This window comes from Marmota monax, unplaced genomic scaffold (assembly GCF_021218885.2).
Source record: "Marmota monax isolate L192 unplaced genomic scaffold, Marmota_monax_Labrador192_F-V1.1 WCK01_AAM20220418_F8-fsc00023, whole genome shotgun sequence".
Lineage (NCBI taxonomy): Eukaryota > Metazoa > Chordata > Mammalia > Rodentia > Sciuridae > Marmota > Marmota monax.
This window is the reverse complement of record NW_026692907.1, coordinates 5,034,658-5,051,265: the sequence shown is the minus strand read 5'-3', so window position 1 is coordinate 5,051,265 and position 16,608 is coordinate 5,034,658. Positions and strand designations below refer to the sequence as shown.

Below are 16,608 nucleotides of genomic sequence, written 5' to 3'. Positions count from 1 at the left end.
GGGGCAGGCTGCGGGGCTGGGAATCTCATCATCTTGCTACCTGCTGTCCTGGGCCTTCTGCTGCCGAATGTCAGGTCTGTTTGAAGCAGCAGGAGAAGACTTGCCTGATTTGGAGGTCGTGGATCCAGGGTGAACAGCCCCCACAACAAAGGAACGGAATGGCAGCGGAGGCCAGGGTGGTGCAGAGATGCAAATCATCAGAAGTTATAGGGAAAGCAGACACCTTTCTGTGGCAGGACTTATGGAAAAACCCGGTCATTTTGACCTCTTTTTCAGATGTATCTCAGATTCTGGAATTATAGCATAATAGGAATTCCTTCCAAATCCACAAAGCAATGGTTCCTATCCCTGCTTTGCAAAAGCTTAATGACTCTAGCAGCAGCGAGATTAGAAGCAAGCAATAAAATCCCACCTCCTATCTAGCCTCCCTTCAGTTGTGCCTTGCACTGTGTTATGAAGATTATTCTAAGCAAAGTTTTTAATATGGCAAAAATGCTCAGTATTCTTTATAAATAAACACGGGCTCAGTACTTGCTTTGGTCAGACCCCAGAAGGGATTTATATAGATTCTTAATACCTAGGAATTGATGCATGGGTGAGTCATGGATGAATCCCCTTCTCCTTCTCACCATAAAAATGCTACTTTCCCTCCAGGACCCCTCGGCCCCTTGAAACTGATTTCTGTAATTATTTTCCTAACTAAAGAAAAAATCTCAGGCTTTGGCATCATCCGACTGAGGCTCAAGTCCCAACTTCTGTGCTTACTAATTCTTTTACTTATCTTGCAGCCTCAGGGCAACCATTGACCCACCACCACCACTCCCCCACCTTGGAGCTACATTTTTTCCTTTTCTCTAAATTCGTGGCAGAGTTCATTTTGGTTCATCAAACAGATGATATTATATATGTGAGATCGGTGAGACCCATCCTTTCTTTTTGGAATATAGCTGTTTGCAAAGTGCACACTCTCTTATTTGCACCTGGAAGTCATTCTGAGAGGTGGATTGTTAGAGCTGAGACATCTGGGACTCTAGGTTATTCAGTGACTCTCCCATAACTGGCAAGGCCAGACCAGGAATCCTCTGATTCATAAGCCAATGCTTTTTAAATAATGGTGCCACTGCTGCCTTCTAAGCCAGCTCTTGACTAGGCATCTGTGGCATGCTAGATACTGGGAACACAGTGGTGAGGCTTAGTCCAATAAACTGCATGTTGTCTTGTGGCCCTAAACCCCATCTCAGCAGGCAAGTAGCACCTGTAATAGGGTGTCTTGTGATGCATTCCTGCCCAGGTCTTGTCTCCCCAGCTAGATGACAGTTCCTAGGAGACAGAGGCCAGTCTTTTCCTCTGGCACACGGTAGGAGCTAAATAAAAACCAAGTAGACATCTTGAGGAAGCATTCTGCTGCCTCCTCCCAGGCTTCTGAAGATTGTGGAGAACCCTGGGCCCACCTCTATTCTTGGCAGTGTCTGTGCTGAATTGTCTTATCTGTTTACTGGTCTATTTCCTGCCCATCCTGTTAGCTGCACAGGGTAGGGATTGATCTGATTTGATTTTTATTGCTAGTGCAAGACAAAGGCCATGGTACTCAATATCATGTTTGTGAAAATCACCAAAGAGGCCTAAAATTATGGGCCAAAAACCAAAAGCATTTGGCCACATGGATGTCAGAGGCTCTGTGGAGCAGGGGCAGGTATCCTGTTTGCTTCCTGAAAAATCTTAAATAGGTTCCATGAGGTGCATGGGAATACACTCTGTGCCACATGCAAATTTCTTGCTGGAGAGACAAGAAGAAGAGCTTAATACCTCCAGGACTTGTTTATTCAGGATCAGGCTTCGGTTTGCCCACATCTGGAGTTCATTAGTCCCCCACCCCCATCTCCCTTTATCTGCAACAACTCTGCCAAGAAAACAAGGCTCCCCAACATTGCCTCCTCATTAAAGGCTGGTCGATTTTCAACTCTGCAAAAAGTGAAGTTGTGCTGGCCCAGCAGTGTGTTAGTGGGAGACCCAGTCCCCTGGTTTACAATCCACTACATCTGTGCAATTACCAAGACCACCAACAGAGAGAGGCCACATGAATCCTTCAACTATGTTGTCCCCTGATCAGATGGCTATGAGTTCTTCTGAGACCTTCTCCCTGGGGGATGCTGGGAGGGACATCTATTTGGGATTTAACAAACACAGGCATCGAGGTTGTACTGTCTGGGATCTCGTGTGTTCCTTTTCCTGCCACCCACACTCATTCCTATCCCTGGGAAGAGGTGACACTGGCAGCGATTCTTAGTTATGTACAGCTTTTAGGGGTTCATGACTTTGGGGAAAATGTGTCTAGTACCAAGATAACAATAGTCTCTATTTCAATTGATAATACTCATGAGGCTGGGAAATATGTTGTGTGAGTCAGTGTGTGTTGGGGAAAGGGGTAGACCATCCGATTGATGGACCAAAAACTAGTTTACCTTATCATAAATCCTCTCAACAGCTATGCAAGGTAGGTATTATATTTATTTCATTTTATAAATGAGAGAGGACACTGGAGCTTGAAAAAGCAAAGAGATTAGTCCAGGATTACTCTGCTTACAGAAAGAGGGACCAGGAATCAAAACTCAGGTCTGTCCTGCTTTGAAGTCCATGCGTTTTGATGGACAGTTATTGAAGACCCATGCTGTGCAGAGTGCTCATTATTTAGTTAGCTGTAAAGCTTTTTGTTCCTTGGGTGGGGAGGGTTCAATGTATGGAGGAAGACAAATCATACACAATACTGGCAGACGGCCACCAGAGATGGACAGTGTGGTGCGATCTGCGATTTGTACAGAAGGTGAACCTGTGGTGAACAGCTCCCTCCTAACAAGCTGATGTAAAATATATAGAATTGTCCTTGGAGCTTAGGGTCCAAAGGGGATGCAAGGCAAGACTAAACAAGACAAGCTGCACTATTAGACCTTCAAGAAGAGGAAAGAATTGGTCAGCAAATAAAGACAGGAGGAGGAAATGCACAGCAGGGGGTCACAGGGAGGGAGCGTTTCAGAACGTTGAAACTTCTTTCCTTTGGGCTTGAGAAACAAGCTGAGAAAAAAATGATTCTCCTTGCAAGATCCTTCATCCCCACATGGTGTCACGTGAGAATACAGTGCTGTTGGGAGTTCAGAGGAAGAATGCTTAAGGCTGTTTTCATCTGCAGAGGCCCGCATCAGTCATTGTTTAGTGAGAACTTGCCTCATTCAGTTATCACAGCAACCCTTATGCTCCTGATACTGGTATCAACCCCATCTTATGGATAAACAACTGGAGGCTTGAGAGCTCGTCCAAGAGTCATAACTGGAAAAACCAGAACCCTACCCCGGCAGAGTGCTCCAGTACCCTGGTTAGACTTGAACTCTGCTTTGAAGAAGGGGTGGCATTTTCTCGAGAGATCCTGATATTCCAGGCAGAGGGGATTGCTCCACCAGTGGGAGAGACTTGGCAGCAATAGTGCTTGCAGGACAACTGTCAAGCAGACCCGGAAGTGCACAGTATAAGGGAACTGACAAAGTCCAGGCAAGGAAAAAAAGATGGAAGTAAGATTGTGGAAGTCTTTGAATGCTGAGGATTTTTTACTCCACTTAATTGCTAGATAATGATTAGAGTATTATTTCACGCTATTGTGCTCGGTTTTCTAATGATTGTAAGAATGAGACCTGAGCCACGAAGGTAGGAATGTGGGGTAGGCTGGAGCTAGAGAAACAGAGAGGGAGAAGGAGGCATCTTTTGGAGGTCATCTTCCCAGAAGGAATAATTGAAGGTATTTCAAGAGGCTGAGATCGAAGCAGAAAGCCAGGGGCACAACTTCAGGGAAGAGTCACATTTATGGGGTGGAAGCCAGATGTGGAAACTCAAGAAGAAGGAGAAATTAGTTTAGAAATAACAATAACAACAATAAAAAGAGCAATATTAAGGAAGCTGAGCAAATTCAATGTGAAAAAAGGAGTACAAAGTTGTGAGCAGGCAATGTCACAGAAAGAACAGCCAGGAGACTCTCGCACGGACTACAGAGCTGGTCACCCAGGAGCCTACGGCTCTGAGTCCCTGAAAATATTAATGGAAAATAATAATGCTCCATGCTTCAAACTGTTTTCTTCATAAGACTTGTGTGATCAAGTCAGCCGTTGCTGATTCCAGACATAAATATTTTCTGAAGATTCTGTCTGGCCTCTTTGCTGCCCATGTTCTAGATGGTGGAGTCTTGTCATTATCTACAGAGCCCAGAAACTCCTCTGATGGCCTTGGACAAATCTATGTCCTCATTACCTTTCCCAGGCATTGATCTCCTCCTGCCAAGAGGCTGAAGATGACCAATTGAGAGAGGAATCAAAGATTAAATTTCTAATCGATTTCCAGTTACAGATGAGACTGTACTGCATTGCCCTCAGTAGAGCAGTCAGCTTCAGAGAAAATGTAGCTATGCTTCTGTCTCCAGGCTTAGGAGCAGAACCTTGAGACTGAGAAAGAAACTGAGATGATTCTTCATCATCAAAGATTTGTCGAACGACTCTCTTATGGGTGGAAGGAACTTCATCCGCTGAGATGTGAAAAATAACTTGGCTCTTTGTGGTCAGCAAGGCCTTAGGTGTGCAAGGTCATCTATGTCTGTCTGTCTCTGGAGACTCTGCTGCCTGCCAGGGCATCTAGGAGACAGCCAGCTTGGCACAAGCAGTTAGAACCTTTTCTTTTTCTTTCTTTCTTTTTTCTGTTTTTTTTCAGTACTGGGGATTTAACCCAGGGGGGATTTAACCCACGGGGGCTCTGCCCCTGAGCTGCATCCCTGACCCTTTTTATCTTTTATTTTGAGACAGTGTCTTGTCAAGATGCTTAGGGCCTCCTGTGATCTTCCTGCCTCAGCCTCCAGAGCCATTGGGATTATAGGTCTGGGCCACCATGCCCTGCCATGCCTTGTTTTTGATTGAGGGTGACTCACTGGCCTCTCTGTTCTAACTTATAACGTGTCAGTAATAATTTAGTAGTTCATAGGGTTTTGTGAGAAGCAAACACAGTAGATATAAAAGTGCTTTGTATTAAAGCAGATTAGAATATAGGGAAGCTTGTCCCTCAAACTCAGCAAGGGAAGAAGATGAGTTCTCAGAGAGAAATTGTTGGGACACTGCAAAAACGTTACCTTTCTTGGGGTAATTTCTAAATAGAGTAGAAAGTCAAAAATAAAACAAGATGGTAGTGTGGGTTATCCTTTCTGCTTTGGCTTTCTTTCCATCTGTTTAGTTCCCCTGAAAAAGACATCCTAGATGAAATGGTCAAAATTCCGCATCATCTGCCGGATGTGGTGGCGCATGCCTGTAATCCCAGTGGTTTGGGAGACTGAGGCAGGAGGATCGTGAGTTCAAAGCCAGCCTCAGCAGTGAGGCCCTAAGCAACTCAGTGATACCCTGTCTTTAAATAAAATATTATAAAAAAGGGCTGGGGATGTGGCTCAGTGATTAAGTGCCCCTAGGTTCAATCCCCACTACCAAAAAACAAAAACAAACAAACAAAAAACCCAAAACAGTATTATATCATCCATACACACTATGTGCTTCTACCCTGGAGGAGCAACACTTCCAAACTCTTCAGTTTGGAATGCTCTCTTTCAAGGAACTCTTGGAAGTATCTTGGAAGAGATATTCCCTAGGAAGTACGTGTTAGATTTTGTTTTGTTTTGTTTTGTTTTTCTTTCTTTCTTTCTTTTGTTTAAGAGAGAGAGAGAGAGAATATTTTTAATATTTATTTTTCAGTTTTCGGTGGACACAACATCTTTATTTTATTTTTATGTGGTGCTGAGGATCGAACCCAGCGCCCCGCGCATGCCAGGCGAGCACGTTACCGCTTGAGCCTCATCTTCAGCCCTGTTTTGTTTGTCTTGTCTCCAGTGGAAGGAGGAAAAAAAACACACACACACACACACACACAATTTTGGAAGGTGTTAGGTGCCAGGCAGTTGGCATATCACCTTATTGAAGATGCAGTCCTGCTAGGCAGATATTGTTAATCTTATTTTATAGGTAGGGTCCCCTAAACCCAGAGAGGTGAAGTCACTTGGCCTAAAGTAAGAGATGGGACTCAGACAGATTTTTCTTTCCCAAATCAGTGCTTCTCTCACCATCCCATGTTCTGTCCTTTCCAAAAAAATCGCTCCTAAGTTTCTTCAAATTTCCTTTCCAGAACAGTTGAGTATTTGTAAATATGTGGGCAGCTGAACTCTCTTTCACCAGAAGAGACAGGAAGAGCAGCTCCTCACTCCAGGAGACAGGGTCCCCACCAACTGCAGCCGCTGGCAGGCAAGGACGGGTCCCGTTCTGTCCCCTCCTAGCTGAACTGCTGTGCTTCCCCACTTTATGAGTTTCCAGCCTCTGTGCCAAGGGCTTTAACAGGCAGGTAGGGAGAAGCCCCCCTCGCCTGGCAGCCTGCCACCACCCCCAGATCTGTGGCTGGCTGTTCCTGAAAGGCCTCCACATTGAAGGCATTTTTCTCTGCAGTGAAATTTACATATCAGAGCCTTGCTGACTGAGGCAGAAATAAGGGCCCTGGGGGGTGGGGACAGAGCCTTTGGAGGGGGCAGAGGAGGGAAGAGTTCATTTTATGACCCAGGAATAAAAACATTGTGAGTAATGAATAAAGTCCGAAAGCTATAAATCTGGGACTCCAGCGTTCAGTGTGTAACGTGTCGGAGAACAATTTAAGCCCTCGCCTCTCCTGTAGGCTAGGTGCGGTGTTTGGGCTGCCTTTCACAGCCCGAATTTCATTAAATGGGCTTTTAAAGGTTAGGATTACAAGAAGCCAAGTCCGGCTGGTTCATAATGATGATTTATGGCTGTGTTGCCGACTCCCCGACCCTTCTGTACAAGGGGATAGAGAAAATACATAATTTGTTGCTCATTAACTCCAAAATCTGTCAGGGCTGTCCCAGAAGCCATGTGGTCCTGGAGTCATGTGTCTGCTAAATGGCTTCAGCCTGGCCCTGTCCTCAAATGCAATTGCTGTTCTTCCCGTGGAAAATGGTTTTAAAACATTAGAAATAATAAACTTCTCTTGATGGAGACTGCTGGGGATCTTTGCATCTGAGAGACAGAGAATACCTGGACTTTTCCTCTTAACTCCACCATTGGCAAGCCTCACATCCTTCAGATCTACCCAAGCGCTTAGAATAGATTTATCTTCTTCGCAGAGTTGCAGACCAGATGAAACTCAAGTGCAGAAGAACTGTAATAAGAGACTGCTATCAATGTCCTTAGGAACCCGAGGTGCCAGGAAATGCACTCCTTTTTACCTCTTTATCTCCCCAGGAGAGGAGAAAGGGTTTTAATTCACAATTTACTATTGAAGACTGAGGCTGTGATGAGGGAAGTTGTAGAACGATGGGAGTTTAGAGCTGGGGACAGCCCTTGAATTATCATTGATCCCTCCTCCCTGAGGTGACTGAAGCGGAAAAGTGACTCACCTGAGATTAATCATAATTGCATGTGAGATGTCAAGGTGCCATATAAACCCACGTGTCCTCTCTCAGCATCAAGCTGGAAATCATGCTGGTGGCTGCTCAAGCAAGCCGCTTAGAAACAGTTTCTTCATGTGAGCCAGCAGCTTGGTTCTGGGAACTCGGGAGCAATCCTGGGGCAGGGGTGGTGTCCGGGCTGTGGTTCTGTTTTCCTGCCTGTGCTGTTATTCATAAGCAACCTTCCTCTGCTGTGGTATCACCTTTGCCTGGTTGGGAAGCTCGTGGTGGAGGGAGGCCCGGAGAGTGAGAATAAATGTCACTGCGGTGATGAGGGGGATAAGTCATGGAATCCAGTGCCATGATCCTGCAAATGAAGGACCTGATACCCTGAATTCACTCAAGGAGTGGGGACACCACCCCTGGCCACTTGACTCCTTCAGGGTTCTTGCCTGCATATAAGACACGTGAGGATGATTTATAAATAAAGAAGAATGAGAAGGTAGGGGAACATGATTGTGGAAATCAACATCTGGAACTCGTTAGCCTGTAAGGTTACATAGGGTAAAAGTGTAAACAGGTTCAAAAGGGGGTTAGATCATGAACGGTAGGAAAGAATGCTGGACAGGGAGTCAGTGCACCTGGGTCTAATCTTTAGATGTGAGTTAATTTGGACCTCAGTTTCTTCTGAACATAATGGTCCCTTTCATTTCTGACTTGCCATGCTTCTCGGATTTTAATCTTTGCAACGTGTTATCACAGGGCCCTTGGTAATGTTCAGAGGATATTTCCAGTTTCTCAGGGAGGAGCTCTGGGACTCCTCTCCTGCTCCCCTTTCATTCGCTCCTTCAGTGACAGTCTGTGAGCACTTTGTAGGGTTAGATATTAGTTGTCCTGTCTTAGGGGATGGCTAGGCCAGGATGCTGGTTGGACTGGCCTCTGCCCACGTGCCCATCATAGAGAATCACACTCAACGTGACCTGGGAAAACAAAGTGGCGCTTACAGATACCACCCATGTATCAACACAGCCTCTCTGTGCCAGCATTTGCAGTGGCAGTTACTGTTCTCACTTCTGCACCTGCTGGTCCCTGGGACCAGCTGGTGTTTCCGTCCTACATGCTGCTTTCTTTCCACAGACTTTGGGGCCCTTGAAGGCCTTGACAGACCTCATGACACCTTCCCTCAGTGTGAAAACCTAACGGGAGCCTTTGCAAAGGAGTGCCCGGATATGCCAGTCTATTGCTTCCCTTGTGGTCATGAGCGGCTCTCTGCTGGCTGAAAGGGCAAGTGTGGCCCTGGGAGGAAGTGGGAAAGGATCTCTTGTGGTGAGCGATGAGTTGACCAGTGCTGTCCTCAGGCTGTGGTTGCAACCAGGAAGTGGCCACAGCTGTGCTGTGGAGTTAAGACCAAGGGAGCAGGCTGTGTGGTGTGCATCAGCAACGTCAAATAGGTCCTCTGATATACAGACCTATGCACATTCACCTTACTGAGCAGAGCTGCCCCGGTGTTGCACGGAAGACCAGGCGGTTTCAGGCAAGTAGCAGACACCATGGGACAGAGGAAGGTGTGCAAATTTAGACACACTTGCTGACCTTTGCGACCTGAGGAGACAACACAGGCTGACTCAGAGACATTCATGAGCATCAAAGGCATTATACTGAAAGTCTCTTGATTTTTAGACTGGTGTTCCTTTTGCCATACCATACTTCTGAAAAGTAAAATAAAAGCATCTCTTTCTATAACTTGGTGCATTTCCCATCCATATTATTATTAACGCATTGTTATTGTGAACCTACTGCTCTGCAAAGGTGAGAAGCATCCTCTCATGGAGAAGGACTGAGGTTCAGTGAGGTTAAGTTAGTGCTAAGGACACCAGGCAGGTGGCGGAGCCTGGATTCAGACTCAGGACCTGCCTGTGGGGTACTCACTGCTGTGTGCAGAAACCCCCACCACAGTATAATGTTGCCACTGGGGCTCAGGCCCTCAGCAGAGTCAGTGCTGTTGGTGACACTTTACCCCAAATTTCAGAGACCTCCAATCTGCAGGTCCCCTGACATTCTGGCCACCCTGAACCATGTCCTTGATTCTTCATTTACTTCTTTTTTTTTTCTGTAGCAGAGCCCTTTTGTGTCTGTCTGTCTCTCTCTCTCTCTCTCTCTCTCTCTCTCTCTCTCTCTCTCTCACACACACACACACACACACACACACATAATTTTCATGCCTTAACCTCCTGAGTCATTGAGATTTTCTCAAATACATATTTGATTATGAATTTTTTCTTGTTACAAAGTATTATGTGACCATGTAGGACTTTATTTTTTTTTAGGTATTTTTATTAGTTATTGATGGATCTTCATTTATTTACTTGTTTATATGTGGTTCTGAGAATCAAACCCAGTGCCTCACACACGCTAGGCAAGTGCTCTACCACTGAGCCACAACCCCAGCCCCATGTAGAACTTTTTTTAAAAAAAGGAAATAATGATTGTGTTATCAGTATGATTATTCCTCTGGTGCATATTTGTGTCTATATACTTCTTACGTAGAAAATTGGACTTTTATAGATTATAACGGGTATGTAAATACTGAATATTCTCCTATGTCATTTAATACTCTTTACACCATCCGTTTTGAAGATGGGTCTTGATACTGCCTAATCTGCTTCTTGTTTCCCTTTAGATCATCACAGGAGAATTCTACCGGATCTACTACCTGAAGGAGAAGTCTCGGTCAGCAGTTCAGAATCCCTACGTGGCAGCCCTCTATAAGCAAGTGGGCTGCTTCCTCTTTGGCTGTGCCATCAGCCAGTCCTTCACGGACATTGCCAAAGTGTCCATAGGACGTCTGCGCCCTCACTTCTTGAGTGTCTGCAATCCCGACTTCAGCCAGATCAACTGCTCCGAGGGCTACATTCAGAACTACAGATGCAGAGGCGATGACAGCAAGGTGCAGGAAGCCAGGTGAGGCGCCACCTCAGCACTTCCCAGTGGCCACAGCTTGCACCCCTTCAATGCAGAGCAGTTCACAGAGCACCCACTGAGCACCTGTAGTGCTAGGCTCTGGTTTCAGTGGGTAAATAAGGGCCCAGACCCGATTCTTGCAGGATTCAAGATTGAGTCACATGATTGAGACAGATATGTAAAGAAACCATTATGATACAGCACTGCTAAGTCCATTCATTTATTCTTTCTTTTATTTATTCATGCATGCCTGCTATGTTCCAGGCATGTGTCCAAAGCACCACCACAGATGCAAGAATGAACAAGACACAGTGCCTGCTCTCAAGGTCACAGTCTAGGGAGGGAAGACAGACAAGCGAGTATCAGGGATGTGAATATGCCCTTTCATGGCCCTTTCTTGCTCTTGCAGGAAGTCCTTCTTCTCTGGCCACGCCTCCTTCTCCATGTACACTATGCTGTATCTGGTGGTAAGTACCTACCCTCTGATTAGCACCGAGTCCAGTCCTGGCCTGAATCCCTCAGAATCATTAGGGACAGACTTCACTGTGAAGTCCTGGAAAGAGAGGTTTGCTAACAAAGTTAGGTTTTATTCTGGGCTTGGCACTGCCTGAGCAGAAGTTATTTTATTTCCCAGGCTTCTTCCACTTTTCACATAAAAATAGCATCTGCCATCTTTCTTGGTAAGGATTGCGAATCCATTTTGAAATTATAAAGCGATGAAGACGCTCATATGCTTTCATGGTGCAAGCCCTGCTTTCTGGAAATCCATTAACTCATTTGATCCTTAGAAAATAACTTTATGTTATAAATAATATCCTCTCTGTTGTGGGAAAAGATAACTAAGTCAGGCTCAGAGAATCCGCCAAAATTTGCATAAACACCAGAACAGCTGCTCAAATCCAAGCCTTGTGATCCAGCTCCTCCCAATATTCCCTGTATCAGTTCTCCATCTTCCTTAAAGATCATCATCATCATCTGACCACAGAGAGTGGTTTTGAGTTTTACTCAAAGCATCGTTGAGGACACCTGGCCTCCTCACAACACTGTCAAGTACAGAATCCTTATCCCTATTTCTTGAATCCAGAGATGAAGGTCCAGAGAGACCAAGGAGCACATTTGAGATTCTTCAGCCAGGGGTGGAGCCATGGTTTGAATTCACAAGCTGCCCTTGCCCTGGCTACATCTGCCTTGATTTCCTGGGATGCTTGGGCAGTGCAGGAGGAGCACCCTCCTCTCCCCAGCTGCCTGACAGCAGGCTGTTTGTTTTTCTTTGTCAGTTAAGTTTGGTTTTCTCTGCCTTTCCTCTCCCCTCAATGAGGTCTGTGTGCCAGGGCACTTCCTGCTTCCAGCTGCCTTGGTGGAGTTCAGAGTGAGAAGGTGTTGAGAAGTCAGACAGAGCGCTCCGAAGAGCATTAGCTGTTTGAAAAAAGATCGTTTTGATTTCAACTTATTTAAAAAGCCTAATTAGGAATTGGAAAAACACAATAGAGAGATTGTCTCGTTCTCTTTTGCTTCCTCCTGTGACCCCCACTCTTTTCCAAGCCTGGAAGCCCTGGCTTTCAGGTACCTAGGATACAAAGCTTAAAGGTGGTCCCAACCTGTGAAAACATTACCCCTGGATCTTTTATTCATGAATAGCACTTCCTTCCATTCTTTTTGTTTGTTGGTTTGTTTTTGTTTTGACTTTAGAAAAGATAATTTAGCAAAGTATTTATGTTCCTGCTGCATGTGTATATTTTACCCAGAGCTGGAAGCAATTTTACAAATGTAATTTCAGTGTTTTGTAAAAGTGCTTAGAAGAGTTGGGTATGGGTTCATTTTTTTTCTTTTTAATGTTCCTTCATTTTATTCCAAGAGAAAAACATTGGATTATTTTGAAGCCAACACTGGGCAGGATGTTCTTTACAGCTGCCCCAAAGGTGAAGATGATGTTTTGGGGGAGCCTATTTTGGGGGCTCCCGTCACTGGGGACTGTATCTAGCTTATATGGTAACATGCTGTCAGGAGTCTGATGAGATGTGTTTTGATTTTCCTTTTTCTGGAAACAAAGAAACCCAAATCTAAGAAGTAACAAAATTCTGCAGCCAGTAAGAGACAGAAAAGCTACCTGAAGTTTAGTCTTGAAATGAGTCCACATTGTGGTCTATTCTTTCCATTATGTTGTGCTACAAAAACCAAAACCAAACACAGACAAATCTCATCAGGATAAGCTTGGGGAAGATAACCTCTTGATCCTAACTCCATTTTCAACTGAAGGAGACTTGCTTTTCTACACAACTGTTTTAATGGTTGAGATGTCCCTACCCTCTCCACCAGGCCCATGTACCCCACTCCACCCACCATCACCCCTTTACCAGCTGAGGTTATGGCAAAGAGTCTCTGTATAAATCATGAGTGAGGAGTGATTTTCTGTCTTCTTCTTTCACCTCTTCCTCTTTCTCTTCTTCCCCTTCCCCTTCTCCTTTTCTTTCTTCTCCTTTTTTATTCTTTTCTGTATTGGGGATTGAACCCAGAGGCACTCTACCACTGAGCTCCATCCCCAGCCCATTTTATTTTTTATTTTGAGAAAGGGTCTCCCTAAGTTGCTGAGGCTGGTCTCTTTAACCTGTGATCCTTATACCTCAGCCTCCAAAACTGCTGGGATTACATGCATATGCCACCATGCCCAGCTATAATGAGTGACTTGAAGATTTATTTGCATGTCTCTGAGGGAGGAAAAAATTCTGACACCTTCCTATTGTTTGAAGGTAACAAGGAAGAAAGGAAAGAAGGGAAGGAAGGAAGGAAGGAAAGAAAGGAAGAGAGAGGGAAAATGAGATGAGACCCTGATCCCTCATCTCCTAATAAGCCTTTTATCACTCCTCCCACGTCGTCATGCCACAGTGCACACTCTTAGCAACTCTTGGGAACATGTACCCATTCAACATTTACAACCCTCAGACACCCACATGTACACGTCCCTACACACAACTCATTTTTACCTGTAAAGTCACCTTGGCCTGAAACAACCTCTGAAGCAAAAGGCTAAAGATGAGAGTGGTACTGTTTGCCAGGGTGATGTGACACAGAAAGCTCATCCCTTATAATAACCAATTTGCAAAGTTTTGTAAAGAAAGTTCCAAGGCACTGTAGCTGCCTGTCAGAGGAGGTGGAAGATCCTGTAGTCAGTTAGAGAAGCCCTTCCACCCTCCCTGATGCTTTTATGTTGTGTTTCAGGAAGTGCAGGAGTTGGGCAAATGGACCCTGGCCTCCTCCAGTAAGCCCTATGCTTTTGCTAATGTGACCTTGAAAGGTTGGGAGACCACTTCTGAACATACAGAGAGAATCCAACAGGCATTACTATAGAACCAGGAACCAGAAGTGGGGGATTAGCTTAGAGACTCGGGGTACTCATCTATCAAGTGGAGATTGTCCTGTCTATTCCACAGCGTTCTTGCCACTTTTCCTACCTGGACTTCACTTTCCTCATCTGTCAAATGAAAGAGTGGGATTAGATGGTGTCTACACTTCTCATCTCAACATCTCTGTGGTTCTACTAGAAAGAGTTTTTTTTTTTTGTCTGTGTGTAGTGCTAGGGCTTGAACCCAGGGCCTTGTGCATGTAAGGCAAGCACTCTATCAACTGTGTCCACTTTGCAAGAGTTTTGAAATGCTCTCTGTGTTAAAAAGAAGATGGGAAGCTCTCAGGGACAAACACCTACACTGCATACAGTTTGAAGACAGCAGGAGACGAGAAACACTAGCCGGCCCCACTCCTGCAGCTGCCATCTATGGCCTCCCTGGCTTTGAAGGGCACTCCATATTAGGTTTTGATTTGCAAAATGGGTAGCTTGGAAAAACCATGCCCCAAACACCAAATTATATCTGGGCACAGAAGCTTAAGGATGAGGTTAAGGTTTGTTAGATATTAACGTGAATTCGAATATGAAAAACCCCACAGCATCTATAAGCATAAATTTTGCTTCCTGCCTCTGAGCCTTGGCCTGCACCCCAGGGGACCACATCTGGATTGGTCCTGCACCTCTATGTTTAGGGGTTGAGGATGACTTGGCTGTCTGGATAAACTACAGGGCAAATCCCAAATCGTGTAGCACACCTGGTGTCTCCTCTTGTGCCAGGTGCTCTGCTACCTTCTGGGGTTACTGAGATGAATCAGACCCAGGCCCTGCCCTCAAGGAACTCACCAATGCATTGAACATTCATGATTTGTCAAGTGTTTAGTGAGTGACTATTATGCACCAAGCACCATGATAGGAGTGGGGAGATGGAGATTAGTAAGGAGCAGTCAGCCCTTGGAGAGTTCAGACTGGAGGCGTAGGTAGACAATAGCAGTCTGATGCATTGTGCAGAAGGGGCAAGGGGATGTGTACTTTATCATGGGAATTGTGGCATCCATGCTAACCTGGAACAGTAGGTGGCACAAGCCAAGGAAGGCTTCTGGTAGGGTTGGTCCCATGAAGACAGGAGACATTAGAAGAACTTCCTGTGTGCAGGTGAAAGGAGGATAGGGATTTGGGGGATTGGCTTTGATGGCTGGAAGGACACAGGGAGTGGAAGGCACACTTGAGGGTTGATCATCAGCCTTTGGGATTTTCCATCCCAGCTCCTTCTTTTGTAGCAAATTTGTGTCGAGGCCTTTCCCCAGCTGCTGTGTTTTTCCCTCTAAGTCTGTCTCTTACCCCTTGCCTTTCCCCAGGTCACTTTTTCAGAGAACTTTACCTGACCACACTGTTTAAAGTGACAGCCCCATCCTCCTTTGTAGCCTTATTTTATACCTCTCAGTGTCTAACCAGCTACCTATTATATATTCATTTGCTTGTTTGTCTCAACTAAATTGTAAGTTATACTAGGGAGAACATTCTTTGTCTTTTTTTAAAAAGAATATTTATTTTTTAGTTTGAGGTGGACACAATATCTTTATTTTACATTTATGTGGTGCTGAGGATTGAACCCAGTGCCTCCTGCATGCTCGGCGAGCGCTCTACTACTGAGCCACCACCCCAGCCCCATTTTTTGTCTTTTGAGTCACTATTGCATCCCACTCCCCAAAGCAGTTAAGTACGCAGTGAACATCACATGAAGGAATGAGTGAATCCCAGGCCATCTGATGCTCAGAGGCTGTGCTCCTTTCCATTCCAATCAGAATTTTCTTTTGCCTCCTCATCACTGACCGATAGACCACAAAGGGCCGATGTGGTGTAGGGAAGACCTTTTCTGCCACTGCTCAACACTTGACCCATTGGATTTTCTGTGCTGCCCCATGAGAACTATTGATGTGTCAGAGGGTTTGTTGGGTACCAAGGAGACAGGGAAGGGGCTGTCCTCTGCCAGGCATGTTCTCTAGCCTGTGGTTGTTAGTCATTGAGGTTTTGTTCAATATGTTTGGAATCCCAGAGCATGGGATCTGGTGTGCCCATGAGATGTACCCACACATATTGGGAGTGTCTGTTGAAATCCTTTGCAGGAACAAGATTGTTGTTTCCAAGGGAAATAAACCACTGTATCAGATGTTTTTCCTCCCTAACTCATGCATCTCTCCACCCCTCCACTCCTTTACCCCTCATCCATCTATTCATCCATCCATCCATCCATCCATCTCTTTCTGAGCATTTGTTCTATGTCAGACCCTGTTCACAAGGGAACACAGAAATGTTCATAATATGGTGCAAAGTCATAAAAGTAAATAGTTGTAGAATAGTTGGAGAACTTTTCTGATTCTGGATGGGAGGGGATGGAGCATGAGGTAATGCTTCTTTTCTCCAAAGATCGAAGAGACTAGTACAAAAGATCAAGATTTGGGGTGTAAAGCAGTAATTTCCTTAAGGAGACCGGGTAGTTCTGTACTTAGATCATGGACTCATTTACTTTCCAAGTAAATCATGGTTCTCTTTAGCCTTGATTTCTTCATTTGTGAAATGGGCACATTGATGTCCACTTAAAAAGAGATTGTTGTGGGCTGGGGATGTGGCTCAAGTGGTAGGGTGCTCACCTGGCATGTGTGAGGCACTGGGTTCGATCCTCAACACCACATAAAAATAAAATAAAGATATTATGTCCACCTAAAACCAAAAAATTAATATTAAAAAAAGAGAGAGATTGTTGTGACAGTTGCAGGAATTGTACTTTGAAACATCTAGAGCACTGCTCAGCAAACTGGTCATTTTCTTTCCTTCTCCTGACAATGACTAA

At 45.1% G+C, this 16,608-nt stretch overlaps 1 protein-coding gene across 1 annotated transcript in view; it reads left to right on the top strand.

The window, feature by feature from the left end:
* Positions 1 to 16,608, top strand: part of Plpp3 (phospholipid phosphatase 3) — an 82,516-nt gene that overhangs the window by 44,288 nt on the left and 21,620 nt on the right. The window contains exons 3-4 of the mRNA XM_046450922.2: positions 10,140 to 10,420; positions 10,830 to 10,887. Coding sequence (XP_046306878.1) covers positions 10,140 to 10,420; positions 10,830 to 10,887 — 339 coding nt within the window. The remainder of the gene's footprint in view (positions 1 to 10,139; positions 10,421 to 10,829; positions 10,888 to 16,608) is intronic.